Source organism: Phasianus colchicus, chromosome 1 (genome assembly GCF_987193195.1).
Source record: "Phasianus colchicus chromosome 1, bPhaCol1.hap1.1, whole genome shotgun sequence".
In the NCBI taxonomy this organism is placed as follows: domain Eukaryota; kingdom Metazoa; phylum Chordata; class Aves; order Galliformes; family Phasianidae; genus Phasianus; species Phasianus colchicus.
In genome coordinates, this window is record NC_143436.1 from 81,423,140 (window position 1) to 81,448,972 (window position 25,833).

Sequence of the window (25,833 nt, forward strand, 5' to 3'; positions counted from 1 at the left end):
TTCCTGCTCCCACGCTCGTCGATTGGCCCGCTGGGCTGAACCCTCGCCGTCCGATTGGCTATCGCCGGCCGCGCGTGCTAACAGCAGGGTAGGCTGCGCGGGAGGACAGGAGAGCGGAGGCAGCGGCGGCGCGCTGGCACTGGGCTCCCGCCCGGAGGATGGTCCCCGCCGTGGGGGCGCCGCCGCCCAGCCCGCCCAGTCCCCCTGTGAGTGCGGGCCGCGGAGGGGGGGGCTGGCGCTCGGGGAAGGGCGGAGGGGAGCGGGTTGGGGCTGAGGGTGCTGCCTGTGGCCGCCCCTCCCCCTTCGCCGACCGTTGCCCGTGAGGGAGGCGGCGGTTGGCCGAGGGCGAGCGCCGCGCTTGGGCCCGTCGCCATGGCGACGACGGGGCTGCGAGCCCACTCGGGATCCGCGACCGGCCGGGCCGGGGCCGTCCCGTCGTCCTCCCGCCTTCCTCCGCCTCCGGGGCGCCCCGGGACGTAAGGGGCGACCGCATCCCCTTTGTCTGACGGAGCGGCATCTCTGCGAGGTGGAGAGGGGGTGAGACGGCAGCGCCCGGAGCGGGGGAAACGTGCAGGTAACGGCACTGAGGAAATGGGGGTTATTGCTGGGAAGTCCTGGAGGTCCGAGGCGGTGAGCCGTCACCCGGTGTTCAGGAAGTTGTAACTTCGGAGACGGCGAAAAGCAGGTGCTTTCTGTCACTTGTGATGGTTCTCAGCTGTAACGTCTCTGCGGTGTAGTCCTGAGGACGTGTCGTGCATCGTGTCGGTGCTTTTGTTGTGGGAGAGCTCGGGCTGGAGGTGTGGTGGCTTCGGAGTGCGATGCAAAAGTCCTTCTCCTTTACAGCTTTTCTTCTGCCTTGCTAACGAACGTTTTCCTGTTGGGTGTGTTTCCAGTTTGATTTTCTAAGGAAAGAAGGCTCGTGGACACGCTCCATCTATTCCTTCTCCGTCCTGCAATGTTAGCTCATTGTCTAATTTCTATTAAGTTTGCCAGTAACGGAGATTGATGCCCTTATTCCATGGAAACCAGCACCTCGGGACTTGGGGTTGCGTTGAGGATAGGGCGTGTAGAAGGCAGCTCCCTTTGACAACACATGGGACAGCACGCATCTGCATGCACACAGCTGGATGCAGCCACACAGTGCCATTTGTGCAGGGCTGTTGGTAAGGAAGAGGAGAAAGTGAGAAGACAAAGAGGTGTGAGGACACGTTGGATCACTGACCATAACCATGCAGGGAATCACAACTTTGTTTTTGCTTTATTTTTATTTTTCACATAACATCTTGGCTTTCTGTTAAATGCAGCCAGACACACGTTTATTAAAAACATTAGGCAAAGACAACTTGATGTTGCACATTAAGCATTCTAAATGTAATGTAGGTAATGTAAAGGCTTGCTTTGGAAGCATGACTTCAGCTTTTTTTCTCTCCTTGTACAGCTCATTAGGGCAGTCTTAGATACGTTGATTATATTATATGGCACTAACAAACTGCAGAGTGCTATTTATCACACGTGAATTGCATGCGGTAGTCAGACAAACAGGAAGGAATAAATTATGGGTGAATGGTTGTTATTATGAGCTGTTAAAGGTTCAATTCTGACTTTCAATTAATGCCGTAATAATGACCCAAATGTATATTTTGGGATGAAGTGCTCATCAGTTTGTGGGAGCTAAACTTAGAAAATGAGTTTGTTCCAAGCATGGTTTTAAGATGTGTCTAGAATAACATCAGTGGCTTGAGAATAGATATAAATGATGAACTGTTGGATATGAGTCCCTTAGAGAAGATTTTAACAGAGTGGAAGGAGAAAAGGTGGCGAAGCCTGGAAGAGTCTGATGGCCATGAGGTGGGAATTAATTAGGCTGTGGGTGCCAGGTGGTGGCTTTGCTGCTTCAGTCCCTGTTTTTCCAAGCAGTCTGTACACCTAGGAGCTGAGCAGGGGTGGACTGAACTGACTGTCACCTAAACGGCATTGTGGTACATTGCTGGCATGTCCCTGCTGTGTGCACTGTGGAGACACTAGCTGAATGTTAGCTATACTTTGAAATTCAAAAGACAACGTGAACAAGGTGTCAGAAATTCAGCGTTGGTGTTCTGCTGACACTGCTGGCCAACTTGCTCTAGCTTTCTTATCTTGCCTCTTGGGTGAATGTAGAGGGGCTTCTGACTTCTTTAAAGAGAGGAATTAAAGAGCTCTTGTTACGTGTTGCATGTCTGTTAGTTTGTTTTTTTTTTTTTCAGTGTGCTGAAATCAGAACACCTCAGGCTTCCAGGTATGGAACAAATTAGTCCACAAAATGATTTGGAATAGAGCTCTGTTCAAGTGCACTTTTGCTTTGCAAAGCAGGTTGGCGTGAGGTATGTGGCACTGTAACCAGGCACAGCCAGTTTTTAGGTAAACTAATTAATGTGTGGATTGAAGTTGGGTACTAAACCAGGTAGGAGTAATAAACAAATACAAATGGAGGATGAGAGAAGGACATGCTGGATTTGACAACAACCAGTCCATTAGTTTTTGTGACTTTATAATAACTGTTTGGATCTGAGGTGCACTTAAAAATAACTGTAAATGACATGTGCCTGTGGGGAGTTAGAAGTTGCATTTGGCATGAAGGGATCCTCAATTAAGAGGATATTTATTTTAATAAGGCTGTTTGCATCTTAAATTGTAAATGCATTTAATAGTTAACTTGTAAATATACCCACTGCACCACTTTGAAGGATAGTAAGTATTGCAACACAGCCTTTCGGCTGAGATTGTTCTCTGGGCTGCCCAGAGAGGTTGTGGATGCCCCCTCCCTGGAAGTGATCATGGCCAAGTTGGATGGAGCCCTGGGCAGCCTGGTCTAGTATTAAAAGTGGAAGTTGGTGGCCCTGCATGTGGGGGGGATTGGAACTCAACAGTCCTTGGGGTCCCTTTCAGCCCAAGCCATTCAGTGATTCCATTAAGTAACATAATACTGAATGCTGCCTGTGAATATCAGAATGGCAGTGGAAATGTGTGGCTATGTGTACATGCAAGGAGTTCTCATGAAAATAGTTGTACAGCATGTAAGTAGGCATAGCATCTGACAACATTAATGTTTCTAATAGTTTCATAATTCATTGAGTTAAAGCTCTCAGGCTTCTGAAGATGCATTCTGCTTGTCTCTAGCTTTAAAGACTGCTCACTTGTAGTCACTTTGTAACTTGTATCCTCTGCTAGCGTTCTTCATCTGGGTTGTATTTATGATTCTTGTATTTAAGTTCAGTCCCTTGGGAACACCTTTTCCTATTTTGAAGGACATTATGATCAATGTGAATCTGGAAAGTTGAGTGAGAACATCTCAGCTTGAACTGTTGCGCAGAAGGCTTCCTTTTTGTCTGACTGCAATAAAACACGTAGAGATCATAACTCCCTGATTAAGAAACACTGTGCGTTGCCACACCTATCTAATGGTAGCCTAACTTGCTGGTTAAAATGAAATTCCAGCTTTTATATGTGTGCTTTGTATATTTGAGGTGTATTTTGTTGTGACTTTTCAAGTGTGAAACTGTTGTCATGCTCTGAGTGAGCACAAAAGTGATTCTGTGGTGTGCGCAGGATGGACAGATCTTGTGTAACCGGAGTCTGTTTCCTGTATGAAGTGTTGTGGCATTAACCTTCTGAGATGAATGGGGTACTTCAGCAGCTGTGATACTTTATAGCAATCTTTTACATCAGCCAAGCTGTATGCCATTGTGATGCAGATAGGAAAGTAGCAGACTCAATAACTGCCCTGTTTCCTTTTAGCAATCACCTTTGTCACCCTGTTACCTGTGCCTGTACTTCTGTCGGTTTTCTTGCCCCAAAGGAGCTCAATTCCACCTAAAAGCACACCTCAGTCGTGCTGGTATTCTCATACCAAAATCAGTTCTTCATGGGCCATCCCTAGTGAGGCTGGAGAGATCCAGGTTTGGGTCTGCTAGTCCAGAAATCTAAGCACAGACTTCTCTGGTCCTGTGGTCTGGAAGTCAGTGGCATGGAAGGTAGTTGAAGATCTTGTTCTTTAGGCTGCTGGCTCTATTAAGTCAGCATAAAGGTATGAGGGGAAAAGAGCTCAACTTCAAAAAAATGGTATTTCTTCAATTATCTGTAGTGTAAAAGTGAAAAAAAAAATGTTGGCAATTTGGGATGCATGCTGTATCTGTAGTCTGTAAGAAGTGGTTATCTTTTGGGACAGTTATTTCATGCCAGCTCTCACTCTTTGGTATAAGTGAATTCTGCACTGCTTTTACTCGTCAGTGAAGTTAACTAGAAACTGAACATAAGTCTTAGGTTAGAATTAGATTAGTCTTAAATTTTGTTTCTTGTTTGATTTGTGTTGGAGGATTTTTAATACTTAAGAGATCCTGTTTAAATATTATGTACATGCAGTGTAAATGCTTGATTCTTCTACATAACTCTTACTTGTTCTAAATTCAGAGGTTAGAGTCATTTGAGAAGTCTAAGCACTGCCAGTGAAGATGGGGAGAGGCAACATCACATAATTTTGGAGTAGTTAGGGCCTCCCTGCAGATCTTTCTGTTATTGCTGTGAGGACAGTATGTTAACTAAGGAAACCTAGTTCAGCATGTTTCAGTGTAACTCGTTAACTCTGTCACTATCTGGCTTCTGATGAAAATAATTAAGAAAAGCTAAATTTTTTTGTTGCAACATACCAGGCTTGAGTTTTTAGGTATCTTTCATATCTTTGCATTGTCTACATCTCTCCTTAATACTCTAAGTGACATAAACTCTCAGAAGTGTACATAACTTTAAAAAAACAAAGTATAAGCCTATACACTTGTATAAAGTGGATAAAGTCATATATTCAAGCTATCCCTTCTGAAGAACACAATGGAGATCTCCCTCTTTTGGTTACTTTTCAAGATATTGTTGCTAAGTCAGTCTCAGGTGGCAGCTGCAATGTTATTTCAGACCAATGTAGAGAAAACAGGTGGAGGTAAAGCATTTTTAGAGAAGGCTTTTCTAATGACGTAGGACTTGTGTAATCGTGATATTGGTCTGTTTGTTGTTCTTGTCCTTTGCCTTTACTCAGTTCTTATAAATCTCTGCAAAGTAAGAACTTGGAGGTCTGTTTTCAGCTTCTGTTCCATTGTTAGTGCTGAACTTCTGCAATGCCCTGTTTGCTTTCTCTGGTGCTTACAGGTCTGCTTACTGCTGGATAGCTCATGTACACTAATTCCCCCCCAAGCTGAATAACCAGTTCTTAAAGTTGTGGAACTACTGAATTCAGGCTTTCTATGAATTTGGATCTTGTGCCATTTTATAAACAGGAGGGGCAACAGCTGTTTACGAGGGTGGATAAGGACAAGGGGGAATTGTCTTAAACTGAGACAGGGGAGGTTTAGGTTAGATATTAGGAGGAAGTTTTTCACTCAGAGGGTTGTAACACTGGAACAGGTTGCCCAAGGAGGTTGTGGATGCCCCATCCCTGGAGGCATTCAAGGCCAGGCTGGATGTGGCTCTGGGCAGCCTGGTCTGGTGGTTGGCGACCCTGCACATAGCAGGGGGGTTGAAACTGGATGATCATTGAGGTCCTTTTCAACCCAGGCCATTCTATGGTTCTGTGATTCTATGATTCTGATATATAGCACATACTAATTGTGATTTTTAAATTTCTTCTTTAAGATGTGCTTGTTAAGAAGGTGTCTGTGCTGCACATCTATTCCCAGGTATCTTTAATTGTGACTTCAGTGAAATTAAACCACAATAGTTTGCAGCTTTATCCCTACCAGTAAGGTACAAAAGTATCTGTCAGACATCCAGATCACAATGTGAGCCCCTTATTTCTGAAACTAGAAATTAGGCCCACTTTATCTAGGAAAAAACCTGTGAAGAGTAAAGGAGAGAAATAGCACTCTTCCATCCAGTGAAGCCTTTTGTTAGGAGCCTGCAATGAAAAGTCCACTACAAAACTGTGGGGGTTTTGTTCATTTTTGTCAGGTATAGGGTGGTAGCATTTGTTTTTAAAGCTTACTGCGGCTGATAATAGTGAAAGCACCACTTCAAGAATACTGTGCTGGCCTTTCCTGAAGGACGCGGCAGTACGCTGCCTCAACAGGTGCTTTGGAAGCATGTTCAGACAGCAGCAGAAGTACTGTTTCATAGTGCATTGCCTGTTTATGCCCTTAAGATTCATTGGGAAGAACCTTCAGATGGGAAGATCGCTGTAACCAAATCTGACAGTAGATTTCTTCTGCGTGTTATAAGGGAGCCTTGTAGTTGAGACAGGAAGCACAGCTGTATAGGTCTTAAGATCACATGTTCAATTCTTAGTTTGTGTCATATTTTTCAAACCTCAACCTGTAAAAGATTTAAGAACTTTGTTGTGTAATCCTTTGTAGTTAATGACTTATCTGTAAATATAAAAAAAAAGTTTAAACTCTCCTGCACATTTCTGTTCTTGGGTATTTTGCACTACTTGTTAGAGTGCTTGCATGTCCAGTATAGCTGTAAGAGAACACTCTTATGGCTAACTTGATACTTCCTTAAGATCTCACGCAGTTTTATAAACAGACTACATGAGGATCATTTGTGGTTGCACGACAGATAAGAGCTTAGATTAAAACCTAAAAATGAAGTGAGTGATAGCATTCTGGATGCTGTAGCCAGAATGTTTTTGTTTTGATTTTACATTGATTATGCAACCCTGTGACAAATCAAGAGATTTCATTTGGAGGTAAGGACGTATTATAAAGCAGAATTAGGTTAGCTGTTGCTGGCTCTGTAACTTCTAATTTATTCCACCAGTCTTTGGTGTTTCAGACAGATCTTTCCTGTGTAGGGCATCTTCAATTATAAATAATCATCTGGGTTCCAGGAGTCAGAGATCGCAAAGATTTATGTTACAGCTTTTTCAGGAAGAAATCACTTGTTCTTTAGGCAGCTGCCAGAAAGGGTTGGCTCACCACTAGGTGCTGTTACCTGGGAGTAGAAATGTGCTCACAACCTGTACGGGGCACGTGTGTTATCTACTGCAGGTGGAGGTCCTGTCACAGAAGGAAGTTGTCCACAAGCCTCTTGGCACCCACTTAGTCTTGCCCACCAAAGCAGAGTCTTGGATAGTTTTGTTGAATGTGACATATTTAGACGTGTCTTCAATTTGAAACTAATCTTCTGTTTTGGAGTGCACAGTGGATCACTGACAACCATGGAAATGAGCACTGTCTTGCAACTTAGAGAAATGCCTCCTTCTTTCTTGCTGCCTTTATGAAATCGGTAAATGGTGACTTGTGCATCTTAACAAAGTGTCCACGGAGCGCAGTGCCCTGAGACTTTCCATGGTCATCATTTTTTTTTTTCTTTTCTTTTTTCTGATTTCCCAAATAAGAATTCTATTCCCCTTATTTTGATCTAAAATGGCTGAAGACCCTCTTTAGGATGACATGTCTGGTCTTTGTCATTTTTAGTTTGCATACCAATTGTGTAATTTTTGCTCTTTATCCTCAAATGCCTGTTTCCGTATAACAGTTCCCCTAGATCATGGGATACAGTTTGTTAAGGCATTTTCTTTGCTAGCACTGCATGTCATTTTGATCTGTCCATAGTTCTGTGATCATCCACACAGTGGGTGGGGGTGGCAGCAGCTCACAGCTAGGTGCAAAGGTCCAGAGATGCCTCTCCCAAAGCAGCATTGAGAACATCAGCAGCAGGTAAGGGGCTTTGTTCAGTAGAGTGATATTCCTGTCTCTGTGCCTCCTCTAAGGTTTAAGTGAATGAGATACTAAACTTGGAGGACTAAAGGGACAGCAGTGCCAGAGCAAGAATAATGAAAAATAAACTAAAAACTTCTTTGGAATTTTCTTAAGCAAATCTGGTCAGGATTCTTCTGAGGAACGCTCTCTCAAACCCATGTGTTAATCAACAGTCATGAGCAACTGTGACTTTATTGTTATGAAAATTGTAAACAAAAATGAATTTGATGGCACATCACTTGCATGATAAGCCTGCTTCTTCCTGCAATATTGTTTAAAAAAAAAAATTAAAATGCAAGAGAGAGGGAGAGGATGAGGGAGACAGAGAGAGAGAGAGAAGGCTTGCTTTCAGGTTCTCTTACACGATCTTATATTATAGCCTTAGTGAAACTTAATTGCTTTAAGTCAGTGGGAGGAAAAATAGGCTTTGAGGTTTAGATAGTACAAACAAAAGAAGTAAGAAATTGTAAAAGCTGTGAAGCTTTTATCCCCATCTGTTGTTGCTGTCAGACACTTTAGAAAATTAAGTGGGTTGTATAGCACACCGTAGCTTATTGGCACTGGTTTGCTGTCACTAACTCTTGCAGAAGCTCACAGAGCAGCCTAGTTGCTGTAGGAAGCAATCAGCTGGTATGGATTGGGAATGTGTATTCTGTGAAAAGTCAAGATAACTCTTGCCTGCCCTTCAATCCCTCATACACCTTCCTAGATTTAATAAACAAATAAATAAAGAGTGTGTGTGGTGGTCTGGCTCAGCTGAACTAGTCAGCCAGCAGGTATATGCTGATCATAGAGGAGCATCTATTCACTCACCTTCACTGTCAGTGCTAACCTTACTCATTCTTCTCTGCCCATGCTGAATTTTTATAAACATCTGGGAATGTCATGTCTTTGGGGGATTTTGTTTAGGTTCATCACTGGGCACAGTTGTCATGAGTGCGTGGAAGAGTAGACACAGTGTAGTTAGAAAAAAACATTGGGTTCCTCAGAATGAAACTAAAAAATACCAAAGGGATTTTCACTGCCTTGGGTAAGACCATTTCTCCCTCTGTTTTCCTATCCAGTAGTCTTAAGTCTTAACAGCTTACTTTTATAAGCAAAAATAGTTGGTATGTTGGTGACAATTGCAACGATGAAGTTTCAAGTTTCAGTTCTTGCTGTCGTTTTGTTAGCTAACTGCAAAATGGCAATAGAAGTGTCTCAAGGGGGGGATAAAGCAAAGGCAGTGATTATTTTTATCTCAAGGGTGCTTTGCTTGTGATTAAAAGCTTGAATTCAGTCTCTGGTTGAAGCTAGCCTTGTTGTAAAACATACATTGAAGACTGGAACAGAGTGTTCCAAGAGAAAGTATATAAGAATAAAGAGAATAGTGTCTCTTTATATAAGAATAAAGAGATAGCATTTGGGTAGAAGTTACCTATGCCTTGGAATTGATCTTATCCATAAGTCATGACTGAAATTGTGTGAAACTGGTAAGAACTGTACAATCATAGCACTGATTAAATTTCATTGAACTTAAATCTCCTGAAGACAAAGAATTGCTGGGGATGACACTGCATTTAAACTAAAATCAGTATTTCAAGCTGACATTGTGAGAGCTATAAACTACATAAAACTTGAGAATAAATGACCATAAATGGCCAATTGCATCCTTGATCTGTCTGAAGAATTAGGGATTTGCAACATTATTTCTGCAAGGATATTCAGCTGAGTCGAGTGAACGTATTGCATGAATGAACTTAAAATGTATTTGCCCCTAAGCTTATAGAGCAAATACTTTTCTTCTGCTGCAGCAAATCAGAAAATGAATCTCTCCTGAAAGCATCACTTGATATAGAATAAGTAAAGAGAAACAAATGAAGCACTGGTGGGGCAATGGCTGCTAGGGAGAAAAGAGATAGGATAAACCTTTTTCAGCAGTCCACAGAAGTTTCTACCTGGGCAGCTTTTTAAAATTTTTGGACTCTGTGTGTTCAGGAAATCTTTCAGTTCCTCCCTACCATTGCCTGCTCTGTTTTGACGTTTAACAAATAAAATGCAGAAGTCTTGCCCCATCCCTGGAGGCATTCAAGGCCAGGCTGGATGTGGCTCTGGGCAGCCTGGTCTAGTGGTTGACGACCCTGCACATAGCAGGGAGGTTGAAACTAGATGATCATTGTGGTACTTTTGAGCCCATTCTATGTGCTTATGTGCTGTATGTGCTTACAGAATAAGAATAGGAGAAAAATCTTCAGTTATCCATCTTTCTAAAGTTACAACTTCGAAGTAGGTGCTCAAGTGTTGTATATAAGAGCTATTTAATACACTTAACTGCTTCTTTTTGAGGAGGAAATTGGAGCTTGAAATAAACTAACTGCTCAATTAGCTAATGGGCATGGTCTTGTTTATTCTTACCACACCTACAGAACTTTTTTGAAACGTTGTTTGAATTGTATGAGCTTCAATAAACTTCTGGCTTGAAGGAATCCCCCAGTAAAGCGAAATTAAAATAATATTAACCGTACTTTTATACCCTGTTTCTTCTGCAGGAAAGGGGCTGTGAATCCCAGCAGAACTGAAATGCAAACTTCATTGCTTACATGTGACAGTTAGGGAGGCTGGTACTCAACGTGGTGGCATTTGACAGGGAACAGCATCCCTTGGAAGAAACCTGCTGACTGGAAAAGAGTTTGCCTGTACCTCCTCCCATTAAATAAAAACCAACAAATTTACGTTCTATTTTTCCTTTTTACTTTCTTTGAATAGTTGAGTTTATAATTGTTTTTTTAAACTGAGGAAATGGAAACCAGTTCTTCATAGACAGCAGAGGTTCACAAGGCATCAATGCAGGTGTACTTTATTTTTAATGGTCACATGGCCAGCCTATCTACAGAAAAGTGATGGACTTCTGCACACATTGTAGTAATGTAATGATTGTACCAATATGTTATAGTGTACATTCCTATATCTCTTGCAGTGTCTTGCAGTATACTTTTTAATGTGTCTTGCCACATCTTTCACAATATTTTGCAAAATTTACTGAAGTAATAATGGTGGTAAGCCACAAGGAACAGAGGCACCACATACGTAGGGAATTAAAGAAGAATAACAACTAAACATAGCCACTAAATTTGCCAGTCAAATGAATAGGCAAACAAAGCATGCCAAGTGGCCTTAATCCAATCTGTTTCTACCAAATAGTTTGTAGCAATGAATCATTAGTGCTTATTCAACTTTAAAGTGTATGTAAGTTGAAGACTTCTTGTGCCCAGTGTGCCTGCTAGGTGAGGTGGTTATCCCTTGTGCACCCAGTGCCACAAGAAAGCATGCCTGCTTCTTAATGGTAAATTCATCTTAAGGAGTTTTCTTTCAGACTGGCGTTTTGTCTGGTAACAGTACAGTCCTGTCCTTGTGGTCAAAGGCAAAATGATGTCATGTGCAAAGAATCCAGAAGAGTGCAGTTGTTAATTCTTTCCATAATTTTCTTCAGGTTCTCTTCTCTGAAACCATGCCAGAGATGACAGAAAATGAGACACCTACTAAGAAGCAACATCGGTGAGTTTCTGTGAAAAAAATGAATTTTGCAGTTCTGTAGTTTGTGGTCATGCTGTAATGACAAAATTTCTAGTTATAAATTTGGTAATAAGGTTATTAAGAAGTTCTGAGGGTCGACCAGGATTGATGCAAAAGTTTGTTAACTATGTCTGTAAACCTCCCCTTCTCTATTCCTCTATCCATGCTAAATTGTTTGTCAAAGATAAATCTACCTCGACCACCAAGGCAAAATAGATTCTTTATCACAGGGACTACTCAGATGCATGTGACTGCTCCACTACTTAGGTTAGAGTGCAGCCTGTATTTACTGCAGCAACTCCTTGCAAAACTCATTTTGATGGAGTGGTTTTAGATGTCTTTCACAAATTACAGTGAAATCCAGATCTTCATAAATCTCTGCTGAAATTCAAAACACACCCTGAGGTTGAATAGTAATGCTATAACCAAAGTTGATAATCAAATGGCTTAGGGTTCATCACAAGTTCTACAAGTTTTTGTTTCTGTGTAGTAATTTATTGATCTAACACCTGATTTGGCAATGTAGTCCTTCAGTCCTTAGTTACAGCATCCAACTTATGCTAGCAAGCCATGCAGGATATGTTTTAGGGTAATCACAGGTGATTATCTTCTGAGAAAACTGTAGTTTACTGTTAACTGAGATGTGCAGGCAACAACATTGTCTTGTAATCACTGAGTTACTCTTGATACGTACTGTTGGTGGTGAGTTACCAGAAATAAACGAACATCGACTCAAAGTATAAAGGGTATGTGGCCAATAGTAGTCACTCATGTCATCCACATATATCTTCTATTCTCACTTCAGGTTCCTTGTTACATCTGGACTGTGCTTTAATAGTGAGTGGAGAGCAGAAAATACTACTATTGCATACTGTAGCCAAACCACCAGACTGAGAGGGCACTGCTGGGCAGAAGTCTTTTGAAATATTTATCTATTTTTTAAATGAAATATCTTTTTTGAGAAAAAAATGTGCATTGTTTTACTGTATTTCTTGAAAATATTTGGCTTACTACATATCTACAGGCCACTTGGTTTTATTTATATGAAGTATGTGTTTAGAATTTATTGACTTCTAGCGAAAGCAGTTCGAGGCATTGCACATTGATTCTCATCTGATTGCCATTGGTCCAGGAATCCCAGAGGAACATGTGAAAACAAAGAGAACCCTCACACCCCCACATTACATCTAGACAGAATTTTGAGGCTGTACAGTGGAATGGTTGCAAAGGAAGGATAATTCTGGTTTCTAACAAAGGAAGAATGTTTGATATCAGAAGGTTGATGTTTGAAGGTAGCAGATCTGAAAGAATCTGTTTGCACTGTAATATTTTCTCCTTTTTCATTGATTCTGTGAATGTACAAGCAACATTTCAAAGAAATTATTGGCTAGCCTGTTGGTCAAAATTAGTTTTTGGGTTATAATATTTAGCATTGGATAGTATAATAGTTTTTGATGAACAAAATAATCAAAGTCTAGCTCTGTCCAATAAATATGTAGTAATAACCAAATGGATTATTACTGTATATCTTGTTTTGCTGAAATTGATTCAAGTCTGAACACTAATGATTTTTTGTTAGAAACTATTTAATGCCTTTTTAATACCAATCCTTGTGAGTATTACTTCTGCTGTATTCTTGTTCAGAGTAGAGTGTAATATGTAGTGTTTTTAGCTGTAAATGAAATAATAAAATAAGAGAAAATTGTTTGCGTGCAGTTTTTTTTCCCTTCTGTTTCATGTCACTGTTTTCCCTTTATCGTTAACAGAAAGAAAAATCGGGAGACTCACAATGCAGGTAGGAATATTATTTTTGTTGTTTCTTCTATAAATAAGCACAGATTCTTCAATAACTTGTTTTGCCTGGAGAAGGTCCCTCTATAATAGTTTATAGCAAAAAAAGCCCGACATCCTACCAAACATCTCTCTATGGTCCTGCTTAGAATACCTGTGCACAAATCGGTCCCTTAGGCCTGCTCCAGCAATTCTGTGTATCATCTGTATGTTGTGGGACTTACATCCCTCGTGCAGTATGCAGCCTTTTCTCTCCATTGAATTTGACTTTCAACATCATTTGATAACTATCAGGTTTCAGTAGAGTCTGAAGGTTTTGGCCTTGCTTATCTACACAGATACAAAATACTAAACTCTTGAGTCTAGTTCTCCCTTCATTAAATAGTGCAAATGTGTTGTCTCTGCAACCTCAACTGGAAAAAAACACCCACAGAATCACAGAATGGCCAGGGTTGAAAGGGACCTCAAGGATCATCAATCTCCAACCCCCCTGCCACAGGCAGGGCCACCAACCTCCTCATTTAATGCTAGACCAGGCTGCCCAGGGCCCCATCCAATCTGGCCTTGAACACCTCCAGGGACGGGGCATCCACAACCTCTCTGGGCAGCCTGTTCCAGTACCTCACCACTCTCTCTCACCCAGTAGTTTCCACGTGACCAGGATGTGGCCAATTTCCTAAAGACTAAGAAGTATTGGGAAAGAATCTTAACAAGTTAATTTTAAGATGGCCAGACTTATTCTAATTCTCGGTTCCTATTTTACTTGCTGATAGCTTTGAAAGTCTTCCCCTAGTGGGCTGATCTCTGCAAGGCGTGGGGACAGGCTCCCTCCAGCCCTGTTGCTTGCTTAGTCATTAATGTCTGGACAAACTGAGTGGAAAGTACTATCAAAACAAAGGAATAATGCTTACGATCACTGTGGTATCTGCACATATTAGCAACAATAAGATATTTAAAAATTAAATCCCAAGGATAACTTATTTTAATGTTTGTACAGCTGCTCTTGTGTGACTGACCACTAAGAATACTGGTGAAACTGGCATCAGTAATTAATTTTTAAACACCTGTGTGACTTAATTGGATGAAGTTATGTAAAAGTTACAGGCTCTTCAGAACTGTTACATTGTTTTAGAAGATAGACAGGCTGCAAGATTTCCTTAAAAGCTGTACACAAACTTCTGCCTTGCCTACAAGTAACAATATGAAATGCAGCTTTAGTTCAGAGTAACAGCTTTGCTTAGTTTTTATTTCTTCATTTGCTGTAAATAACATGACCTTTTGTTGAAGTCATGCTAGACCTGGGGAGGAGTCTAAAGATGTTCACACATTGCCTGTGCCTTAGGCTTGGTGAATTACATAGTTCCCAGAGCAAAGAGGGTGCCTTGGGGGAATACTTCAAATGAGATGTATGTGTTGTTCTCATGCTGGACTTGCTGATCTCCATGTGCCTTACCTCCCAAGTAAATGGAGACTGAAGACAGTGCCTTGGGGTTTGGGTTTGGTTAGTTGGTTTTGGTGTGTTTTTATCCTCATGAATTTTGTGCAGAAGAGGCTTTATTTTGCTATGTTAGAACAGTACTTAATGTAACTACTGTCTCTAGGGACACTTCCTTCCTGTCCTGAAATACAAAAATTACTTCACTTGCTTGAGAAATGTAAATTGAAGTGAGAGATTACTGAAACAAAACTATTTAAAATAAATCAGTATATCCTTTGTAAAGAAGCACGATATAGAAGTAAAGCATGGTTTTGCTTGTAGAAAATATGCTCATCTGTGGGTTACTGTGTGTTTCTGTATGTATCAGAAGCAGCCCTGCTGCACAAAACAGAACTCACAATGAATGACATATCGACATGAATCTTGACAGAGCCATGACAGAACTTTATTCAGTACGCCAAAACATTTCAATATCAGACTTTCTTCAAAAAGGTAATTGGCAGTATTGTTCATTAAAATATTTTTTTTAGTTCCAGTTATAGTAAGATCTTCCACAACAGTTAGAGCTTTCAGCATAAAAATGAGTAACTGGTAGCCTATTATAGCTAGATCCAGAAAGTATTATCAAAACCTGAATTTTGAAATGTAATACCCCTGCTTTTCCATAAAGGCATCCTGAAAATCCTCACCTTTTTAAAGTTATTGTTTCTTATGTTACAGCTGTTAATTTCACTGAGTATTAATTCAGTAGCTGAAGTTTACTTTAGAGGAGATTTTTTATTCTACCATATTATTCATGGTTCCAGTAACTCAGGAAATAATGTATTTATGAACCCTTACATTGGTAGAAGTTGTCTTGTTGTGTTGACTTGCCCAACTAGATGACATAGTGCATGTTATTTTTGCTCAGTGGAGAGGCATCGAAAGAAAAAGATTAATGCTGGGATAAACAGAATTGGAGAACTCATTCCCTGCTCTCCAGCACTTAAGCAGGTAAGTGTTCACTCAGATGTGCATCCTGATGTGTTTCCTTGTCTGTAGAAGTACAAATACTTATTTTGCTATTTGTCTCACAAAGAAGACAAAAGTGTCTGAATTAACATGCTTGAAATTTTACTAGTTATTAGTAGGATTTTAAAAAGTATTTATAACAGAATTTCTTTTTAGAAATACAAAGCCATGTTAATATATTTGCACAGATTTTTGAGCTTCATGTCTGAAGGTGTTGTAGATGACTGCTGAAGAAATGAACAGTACGAGTTGGCCATGTGACTCGCTGACTTTCTCCTTCATTCATGTGTGCAGTGTTTCTGAGAAGATTCATTTGTCCATAGCCATCTAATCATCTTACTGACACCTGCTTGTCCTTTCACAACTTCCCAAAGTTCTCATTAAACATGCATGTGTGTTTATTGCTGTAATCTTCGGCATAATGAAATGAAAGCAATTCTGAAAGTCACATATTAATAGTAAGGGAAGACAGTGTCAAGGTGATAAGACAAAATAAAAAATGTTCAGAGAAGCATTCTGTTTAGCACTTTTTTAAAATGAAGGCTCTTGGATTGAGTGCAAGATCTATCATGACAGATCCAATAATGGTGAGATTTCTTTCTAATTTCATGTGTTTGTTTTTCCTTTAAAGAGCAAGAACATGATCCTGGATCAGGCCTTTAAGTACATAACAGAAATGAAAAGACAGAATGATGAGCTTCTGTTAAATGGAGGGAACAATGAACAGGGTAAGTACAGAGTCCTCTGGAAGCTCTAGAATTTCTGTCACTCCTTTCTACTGTGTGTTTGTTAGTACTGAGAACAAAGCCAGGGATTCCCTGTATCAACAGACTTAAGGAATCCCAAGACATATGCACACAAAAAGAAATCTGCTTAGAATAACCTCCAAAAAAAAAAAAAGAAGAAAATGCCCAAGCACATGTTCTAGCTATGAGATTTGAAGCGATCATCTTGTGATGTAACATAGTGAAAGATCTCACAGGTAATGCAATATCAGTAGATTCCATCATGATTTTTTTTCTACTGTAATGAAAAAATTCTGTTAAAATTAAGGGTTAGATTTTCTTCATTGGAAAGATGGATCTTTCTTCACGCAGTTGTTTTTTTCCTTCCTTTCAAACCCTTTGAAAGTAATAACACCCTACCTTATAAAAATGTAATGCCTCGTTTAAATTCTACTTTAACAGAGGCATACAAATGCAGTGGTGGAGATATGACAGTAATAATCTCACAGCTAATGTTATAGTTTGTGATTTTTATTTCTCCACAAAGAGTGGAATGCTATTAAATAGTTTATGTTGTTGATGTGATTGGTTTTGAAAATCCTAGGTGATTTTTCTATTAGGTGAGTTCTCTCCAATTCCACTGCTGGGTTTTGTGGCTTTACATAGGTGCATTCTATTTAGTTTTGCATGTCATTTTTATATGCAACGAAACTGGAAAACCACAAGGGTATCAATTTCATCAATGTCAATTAAGATATTTGCTTTTCATTCGTTAATTAAAGAAGTTGATCAGTGTTTGGTTTCACATGATTTATTTTATATGTTTTTAACTAACTAATTAGATATATCTGAATATTGGGAGTGGAGTAGTTTGTAGGGTTCGTTACCTTCCTGCCCAGTAGAAAGGTTTATCGGGATAGTCTTCATTTATGTTATTATATTCAAGAAAGCACACATTAATAGCCTATTTCAGTATTATATATAACTTATTCTCCAAACCACTTGGTAGCCTTACTTAGTATTTGCACTGATGCTGTTGTCCTGAATTGTTCTCACTGTTTTCTAGCTGAAGAGATAAAAAAACTGCGGAAACAACTGGATGAACTCCAAAAGGAAAATGGGAGATATATCGAACTACTGAAAGCCAATGATATTTGCCTGTATGATGATCCTACGATCCACTGGAAGGGGAATCTCAAAAATGCAAAGGTCTCAGTTGTTATTCCTAGTGATCAAGTTCAAAAGAACATTATAGTCTATTCAAATGGGAGTCAACCCAATGGAAATAACCAGGGAGCATCTGTCCAGGGAATAACATTTAATGTTGGTCATAATTTACAAAAGCAAACAGCCAATGTTGTTCCAGTCCAGAGAACTTGCAACCTAGTGACTCCTGTGACAATTTCTGGTATTTACCCTGCAGAAAACAAACCACGGTCTCAGAGTACAGTTTCTCCACTGGCACCCACTCAGGTGGTTCCAGCAGGGAACACTCTTGAACTTTCCATCACAGAAAATGAGCAAGGTGTGCTCGCTACTACCAGCTCACAGAACGCTTCGCAATCCGGAACAGAACAGGGCCTACAGTGTTCTTCAGGTAATGCACTGCAGAATGGTCAAAGTCTCCCCAAAAATAAAAATGATGAAAGTGGCTCGAAGTCAACAAAGAAAACAGTCGTGCAGGGAATCAGCCTTCCTTCCAGTGCCTCCATGGAAGCTGAGAAGGTTCAACATATGAATGCAACCAGCTCAAAAACACCTAATTCTAGGAATGAATTTCAGGAAAGCTCTGTAATTTCAACTACTGGCACAGCTGTTGTGCCATCTGTGAGACTGTCTGCTGCAGACAGTTTTTCCTCTGTAAATGTTCTCAAAAGCACAAACTTAATAAGTAGTGCTGACATGCCCGTGACTTCTGCAGCAGAAGGAATGAAGGCTGTAACGGTAATAAGCACTCTGCCTGCCAGTCCCCTGGAGAACTGCTGGTCTTTTTCAGGCTCTACAGGTGTTGTCCCTTCAGACTTGAAAAATATGAGTAGCCTTACACGGATGCCTTCAGCTGGAAACACACAGACCACATGGACAACTTTGCAGCTAGCAGGAAATACTGTCCAGCCACTGAGCCAAACACCATCCAGTATAATGACTGCGCTGCTAAGTGAGCCAGTTAATGGAGCTAGTACTGCATCTCCTGCTCACAGCAGACCTTTGACAACGAGCATTAGTTTGAATCCTTCTCTGCCTATAGATGGGCAGGCAGCTGAACAGATTGTAGTTACCTTGCCCTCATGCCCATCCCTACCTATGCAGCCATTAATCAGCCAACCACAGGTTAAAACTCAGGCTGCAGGAAGTATCCTTCCATTAAATTCAACTATGCAGGTAATTCAGATGGCTCAGCCGGTTGCGTCAGCTGTAACAGGAGCACCAGCGAACCAGAATGTCATCATTCTCCAGCCTCCAAACACTGCTCCGTGTCCTCCAATTGTAAGAGCAGAAGTTCCTAGCCAAAATGTCAGTCAACAAATTGTAATTATTCAAGCTGCTAGTCAGAATCCTCTTCCTCTCCTCTCTGCCCAGCCTTCTGCTTCTCTGAGAGTTCCTGTGAATGGGCCTATGGCAGTTGCAAACTCCAACAACTCTGTGCAAAATGCCCATCTTCCACAGACTTTTGGAGGAAAACACCTTGTCCATATATTACCAAGGCCCTCGTCTTTGCCAACTTCTAGCTCTACACAAACGTTTTCAGTTACAATGTCAAATCAACAGCATCCCCAAACAATCTCATTAAACGGGCAGCTTTTTGCATTGCAGCCTGTGCTGTCTTCATCTGGAGCTTCAAATCAAGCCCCTATGCAAATTATTCAACCCACCACCAGCGAAGATCCAAATACCAATGTTGCTCTCAATACATTTGGTGCTTTAGCTAACCTCAATCAGAGCATTTCACAAATGGCTGGACAAAGCTGCTTACACTTGTCTCTCAGCCACCCTACCACTCCCACAACTGTCCATAATCAGATCACCACAGTTAACTGTGTGTCGTTGCCAGCTTCAGTGCCCCCCTCAGTGCCTCTGGACGGTTCAGTATTAACTAGTGCATCTAATTCAACAAATGTTTCCCCCAAAAAAGCTACTGCTGGTTTTCTGTCTAATACAAAATCAAAAAGGACAAACAAAAAGCAGAGTACAAAAAAACACTTAGCTACCAATATTAAAGTTTCCTGTGCAGCAACTCCTTGTAAAGATGCAGGTAAGGCAGACAGTGCTCCTGTAGAAGCTGTGGCAAAGCATTCAAAGGGTGAGGGGTTGCCTGAGAACATTCCAGCAGTGTCACAAGCTTTAGCCACGTTGCAAGTGACTGGTGCAAGTATTTCTCCTTCCAAAGAAGCTGAGTGCTCAGAGCAAACAGCGGGATCCTGCCCTGTACCAGAGACAACTTTGGCAGAGCTGCCAGCCCCCTTGCCATTGCAGCTTGCTGTGTCTGAACGGTTGGCACTGGTCCCACCAACTGCCAGGGATGCTGCTCCTCTCCTGCCAGTGCGTCAGTCTCATAGCAACCCACTGACCAGCTCAGCCTCATCAGAGTCTTCATCCCGCTCTGAGCCCTCTGGCACCTTAACATCCTCTCAAACTGAAGCGCATGGGACAAGTTCTCAGGTTTCTGGGGCATCGGCAGTGGAGAGCAGCACGGCAGGTCAGACTTCCACTGCAGGAACAACTTCAGAATCCTGCAACGTTCCACAGGGTTCTTCAGTTGTCATGCAAGATGTGGACTTGTTGGAAGGGCAAGGTCTGACCAAAATGCTGTCTGATCTCACGAAAGAAAGAACGGTCGTGGAAAAAAGCTCTTCTTTTGCTGTTCAAGGGGAGCATTCTAATTTTCCCATGGAAAACTCTAAATCAGTGGAATCAAATGTTGATTTGCCTGAGAAGCAGGAACTCTTGTTAATGAACACAGAAGGTGATGCACTCTCCCAGCATCACACCTGCGTTTCTGATCAGGAAGTAGTTAGTGCTGCCCTCATTGCCAGCAGGCAGGCAGACTCCCCGATGTCAACCAGTTCTGGTAGCAGCCGGGGTTTTTCTGTGGCATCGATGTTACCAGATACCACCAGAGAAGATGTTACTAGCAACACGTCAACCAATACGTGCAACAACTGCACATTTTCCGAACAACCTGACATAGTTGCTCTTGCAGCAAGAGCTATTTTTGACCAGGAAAGCCTTGAGAAAAGTGGAGGAGGAATACAAGTTAACATGAGGGATGCCATATCTAAGTCAACTGAAGTTGCAACTCTGGAGAGAGAGCAACAGACTTTTAAACCTCTACCAGTGAAAGAAAGCAATGCAGGGCCATTAGAAACAGCATCAAACAAATTCAGTGCTCAGGATACAGTACAAACAAATGTTGGTCGGCAAGTTGAAAAACCAAGCTGTTCTGTAGGAGGTGTGGAAACCTCCAACTCTTCTTTGCAGATTTCAGCTTCCCAGTCACCAAGCATAACCAGTTTAAGTGTGAATAACCTGATACACCAGAGCCGCATTGTCCATCCCCTCGTGAGTTGCTCAAGTTTATCCCAGCCTTCAGAGCCAGCAAGCATTCCTGCAACTGTGGGTCTCTCTCTTCCATCTAGTTCATATGTCAACCCATCTCCAAGACCAGCTATGATGAGTGAGTACGCTCAGGAACAACTGAATGCTATTAGGGCAAACTCCATGCAAGCTCCTCAGCTGCAGGAATCGCGATTAAAGCAGCAAAATCATGAAGGTCGTAAAGACTCTGCTAAGCGGGCTGTTCAGGATGACCTTCTGCTTTCTACAGCAAAGAGACAAAAGCAGTGTCAGACAGCACCTCTAAGGCTTGAAGGGATGGCACTGATGAATCGAACACCAGAGAGTATTGCTGATCAAGCACAGATGCTGGTCGGTCAGATGCCTTCTAATTCATCAAGTTCGGTGGCACCCTTGAGCAGTCAGGGGCACACAGATGGCCTCAGTAGGCTATTCCCATCAAACAGCAACTTTGTAACACCAGCTTTGAGACAAACTGAAGTTCAGTGTAACTCCCAGCCATCAATTTCAGAGCAGCAAGGCACAGCAGGGCAGCATTTGCAGCCAATTCAGCACGTTCCTGCTCAAGGCATATCTCACCTTCACAATAATCATCCCTACTTAAAGCAGCAGCAGGCTGGACAGTTAAGAGAAAGGCACCACTTGTATCAGCTGCAGCACCATGTCAGTCATGGGGAAAACTCAGTCCACTCTCAACCCCACGGCGTCCACCAGCAGCGAACAATACAGCAGGAAGTGCAAATGCAAAAGAAAAGAAATCTCATCCAGGGAACCCAAGCCCCACAACTTTCTTTACAGCAGAAACACCATGGGAGTGATCAGACACGGCAGAAAGGTGGTCAGCCTCATCCTCACCACCAGCAAATGCAGCAGCAGATGCAGCAGCACTTTGGAGCTTCCCAGCCTGAAAAGAACTGTGAAAATCCTGCAACGAGCAGAAACCATCATAACCACCCTCAGAGCCATATAAATCAGGACATTATGCATCAACAGCAGCAAGATGTTAGCAGCAGGCAGCAAGGTTCAGCTTCTGAGCATGTATCAGGGCACAATCCCATGCAGAGGCTGATGACCTCCCGGGGCTTAGAGCCACAAATGGTATCCCAGGCAAGTATTGTAACCAGGCCGTCAGATATGACCTGCACCCCTCATAGGCAGGAGAGAAACAGAGTTTCCAGCTACTCTGCTGAGGCACTTATTGGGAAGACACCCTCTAATTCAGAGCAGAGAATAGGAATCTCTCTTCAAGGCCCTAGAGTTTCTGACCAGCTTGAAATGAGAAGCTATATTGATGCTTCTAGAAATAAAGGGTTGGTTATTCACAATATGCAGGGCCGTATATCCATTGATCATACAGTTGGCTCAGATGTACAACGGCTTTCTGATTGCCAGACGTTTAAGCCAGCAGGACCCAACCAACAACCTGCAGGCAATTTTGATGTGCAGGCCTCAAGAAACAGTGAAATTGGTAATTCTGTGTCGTCCCTTAGGGGCATGCAATCTCAAGCTTTTCGAATTGGTCAGAATACTGGGCCACCCGTAGAAAGACAGAAGAGATTGCCTTACCAGCCAGTACAAGGTATTCCTACAGGAAATTCCCTTCCATCAAGGGAAAACGAAAACACGTGCCACCAAAGTTTTATGCAGAGTTTACTTGCCCCTAACCTTGGCGATCAAGTCAGTGGAAGCCAGCGATCGATCCCAGAACATCCAAGGAATACACAGTGTGGTGCATCCTCCACGATTGAGTACAGCTGTCCCCCGCCCCGGGACAGTGTCCACATCCGGAGAGATGGCGATGGTCAGAACAGGGAAAGCTGTGACATGTCTATCAGCACAATTAACACCAGGAACAGCTCTTTAACTATTCCCTTCTCAACTTCATCTTCCTCGGGAGATATTCAGGGTCGAAATACAAGCCCGAACATTTCCGTACAAAAGTCCAATCCCATGAGGATGACAGACAGTCATGGAACAAAGAGCCACATGAATACACCTGTCTCCAGCAACATGCACGGGGTTGTGAGGCCAAGTCACCCTCACCCTGCAGTTTCTCATGGAAATGGTGAACAAGGGCAGCCTTCTGTTCGTCAGCCAAATTCTTCAGTTACTCAGCGCTCGAGGCATCCTCTACAAGATAACAGCAGCTCTAAAATACGGCAGCCTGAAAGGAATCGATCTGGAAATCAAAGACACGGGAATGTCTTTGACCCCAGTCTTCCCCACCTCCCCCTGTCTACCAGCAGCAGTATGATCCTTGGGCGCCAGCAGTCTGCTATAGAAAAGAGAGGAAGCATTGTCCGCTTCATGTCTGATGGCCCTCAAGTGTCCAATGACAATGCAGCCTCTGACCAACATACTCTTTCTCAGAACTTTGGATTCCCTTTTATCCCAGAGGGTGGCATGAATCCACCCATAAATGCCAACACATCCTTCATTCCCCCTGTTACTCAACCTAGTGCCACTCGAACACCAGCCCTAATCCCCGTCGATCCCCAAAATACGCTGCCATCCTTCTACCCACCTTACTCTCCGGCCCACCCCACTCTTTCCAATGACATTTCTATCCCTTACTTTCCCAACCAAATGTTTCCTAATCCGAGCACAGAGAAGCCGAGTAGTGGAGGTTTGAACAATCGATTTGGATCTATCTTGTCTCCTCCCCGGCCTGTTGGTTTTGCTCAGCCAAGTTTTCCTTTGCTTCCGGATATGCCACCAATGCACATGACCAATACGTCACACTTATCCAATTTTAACTTGACGTCTTTGTTTCCGGAAATAGCCACTGCTCTTCCTCCAGATGGTTCAGCAATGTCGCCTTTGCTTTCCATTGCAAACACATCTGCTTCCGATTCTTCCAAGCAGCCCTCAAACCGACCCGCCCACAATATAAGCCATATTCTAGGTCACGACTGCAGTTCAGCTGTATGAAGACTGACAGACTGACTTCTAGTCTGATGAGTTGTTTATATATTTAAGAAAAGGAAAGTGGATCTTACCGGCATCCTGAAGAGACCAGTCGTAGCATCACTGTTTATTTGCCTAAATGTATGTATATGGGTACCTTCCATATCTGTATACACACTTTCTATCCACCTTACAAACTTTAAAGCACCAGTGCCTATAGCAATGCTTACTTGCAAGTAAACGGTAAGAATGCAACTTTAGAGCTGTGCAAATACTGATTGTTGATTTTACAACAATCAAGCCTGATGTCTGACTGCCACTCTCAGTAGTACTTGGATGTGAAGAAAGAGGTGGGAATATCCAAACAGGACACAGGAAAACAAGTGCTACAGGTTTCATTTTACTTATGTTTACCTGAAGCTAAAGGTGAACTTCAAGTGGCATAGGTTTTTCTTTTTCCTTTGTAAAATATTTTGGGAGTCTCGTAACAAGACAAGTCTCTGCTAATCTGGCGTTAATTGATAAAGGCATTTGTTGTGCAGTTTTTGTCTGTTTGAAGCTTGTTGCATCCACCTGACTTAAGGCTAACTTAACCTGGCAAAAATTGCCATGTGTTTCCATGGCCAGAAATTAAAAATACCGTTTCAGAAAATTGAAATTTCTTTAATGCATGATTTTCTGTTTCAAAGAAGAATTTGTTTGGATCTTGTTTAATGATGGCATCTGTTGCTGCTGAACTTGGCCAACATTTTAATGTAACTTAGTACTCCTACTGGAGTACTGTGGGGACAGCAGTCCTGTTTGTTGCCATTTCATTGCTCATATGCTGCAAGTTACCTCAGGGTGGTTTTGTACCTTGTTTAGCACCTTCTTAATGTCCTCTTTTTTTTTCCCCCCCCCCTCCTTTTCTTTGGCCCATGCTCAGCCACCAGCTTACTGATTTCTGTGAGTGACAACTGCCTGTTGTAATGGTCAGCACACAGGAGCAGCACTGAGCCCATGGCATCCCACAGAATCCATGGGGATCGTGGGCACGGTGTCTGCTTGCTGTTGCTGGCATCACTGGGGCCTAATATAATATCAGTACTTTGCACTTGAATGCACCTTTTGTCTAAACCTATGTGGTTGTGGGTGAAGGGAGAATGTGAATGTGTCAAGATTGAAAAGTTGTATGCCAGGAAGATGTGATGTGAGCATCACAAGGAAGGGGGACTTCCTGTGTGTGTGTGTGAGGGACAGAGCATGTGTGTGTACTAGCTGAGACCCCAGTATGCTTCCACAGATTTTGATCCCATTTCTTTTAAAGGAAAGGGAAGGACTAGGTAACTTTTATTTATTTAATGGCTCTGTGGTGTGATTTTTTTTGGATAGAAATATGTCTTTTAAGTTCTTGGAAATACCATTCTAGATTATATTCTCCAAATAACAGTTTTCTTGTAAGCAATCCTCCTGTACCCAGCTGACAAGCTGCAGGGGAGTGTAAGATCCAAATACTTTGCTATCCCTACGTCACACTAGTGCTCCTGGGACCTCTGACAGCTTCATTCCCAGTGTCCCTGTTCTTGAGTGAAATGTGGCAGGGGCAGGTTCCCTGTTTTGTTTTTGTTTGTTCCTTTGTTTGTTTTTTGAGTAATTGTTTTATTCTGTTTTCCTGAAGGGTAGAAAGGAAGACACTTCATCTTGAATCATAGACTCATAAAATAGCTCAGGTTGGAAAAGACCTTAAAGATCACCAAGTCCAACCACAACCTAACCACACTATCCTAACTCTAACAACCCTCTGCTAAATCATGTCCCTGAGCACCACATCCAAATGGTTTTTAAACACATCCACGGATGGTGACTCAACCACCTCCCTGGGGAGCCCATTCCAGTGCTTAACAACCCTTTCTGTAAAGGAGTTTTTCCTGGTATCCAACCTAAACCTTCCCTGGTGCAACTTGAGGCCATTTCCCCTCATCCTGTCACCTGTCACCAGTGAGAAGAGACCAACCCTGTTCTCGGATATTGGAAGAGAGCAATAAGGTCTCCCCTCAGCCTCGCTTTCCCCAGGCTAAACAGCCCCAGTTCCTTCAGTCACTCCTCATAGGGCATATTCTTGAAGCCCTCCAGA

At 42.2% G+C, this 25,833-nt stretch overlaps 1 protein-coding gene across 3 annotated transcripts in view; it reads left to right on the forward strand.

Moving 5' to 3' along the window:
* Positions 1 to 81: 81 nt before the first annotated feature.
* USF3 (upstream transcription factor family member 3) overlaps positions 82 to 25,833 on the forward strand; it is a 29,548-nt gene continuing 3,796 nt past the window's right edge. The window contains exons 1-6 of one of the 3 annotated variants that reach the window (XR_016470907.1): positions 82 to 206; positions 11,191 to 11,255; positions 13,040 to 13,068; positions 15,413 to 15,495; positions 16,145 to 16,241; positions 17,305 to 23,861. Coding sequence is in view for 2 of the 3 variants with exons in the window: in XM_090149957.1 (XP_090006083.1) it covers positions 159 to 206; positions 11,191 to 11,255; positions 13,040 to 13,068; positions 15,413 to 15,495; positions 16,145 to 16,241; positions 17,305 to 23,744 (6,762 nt within the window). In the remaining variant the exon portion in view is untranslated. Of the gene's footprint in view, positions 575 to 11,190; positions 11,256 to 13,039; positions 13,069 to 15,412; positions 15,496 to 16,144; positions 16,242 to 17,304; positions 24,462 to 25,833 lie in introns of those variants that run through there. The other 2 variants (XM_090149957.1, XM_031613033.2) reach the window with 2 other exon arrangements.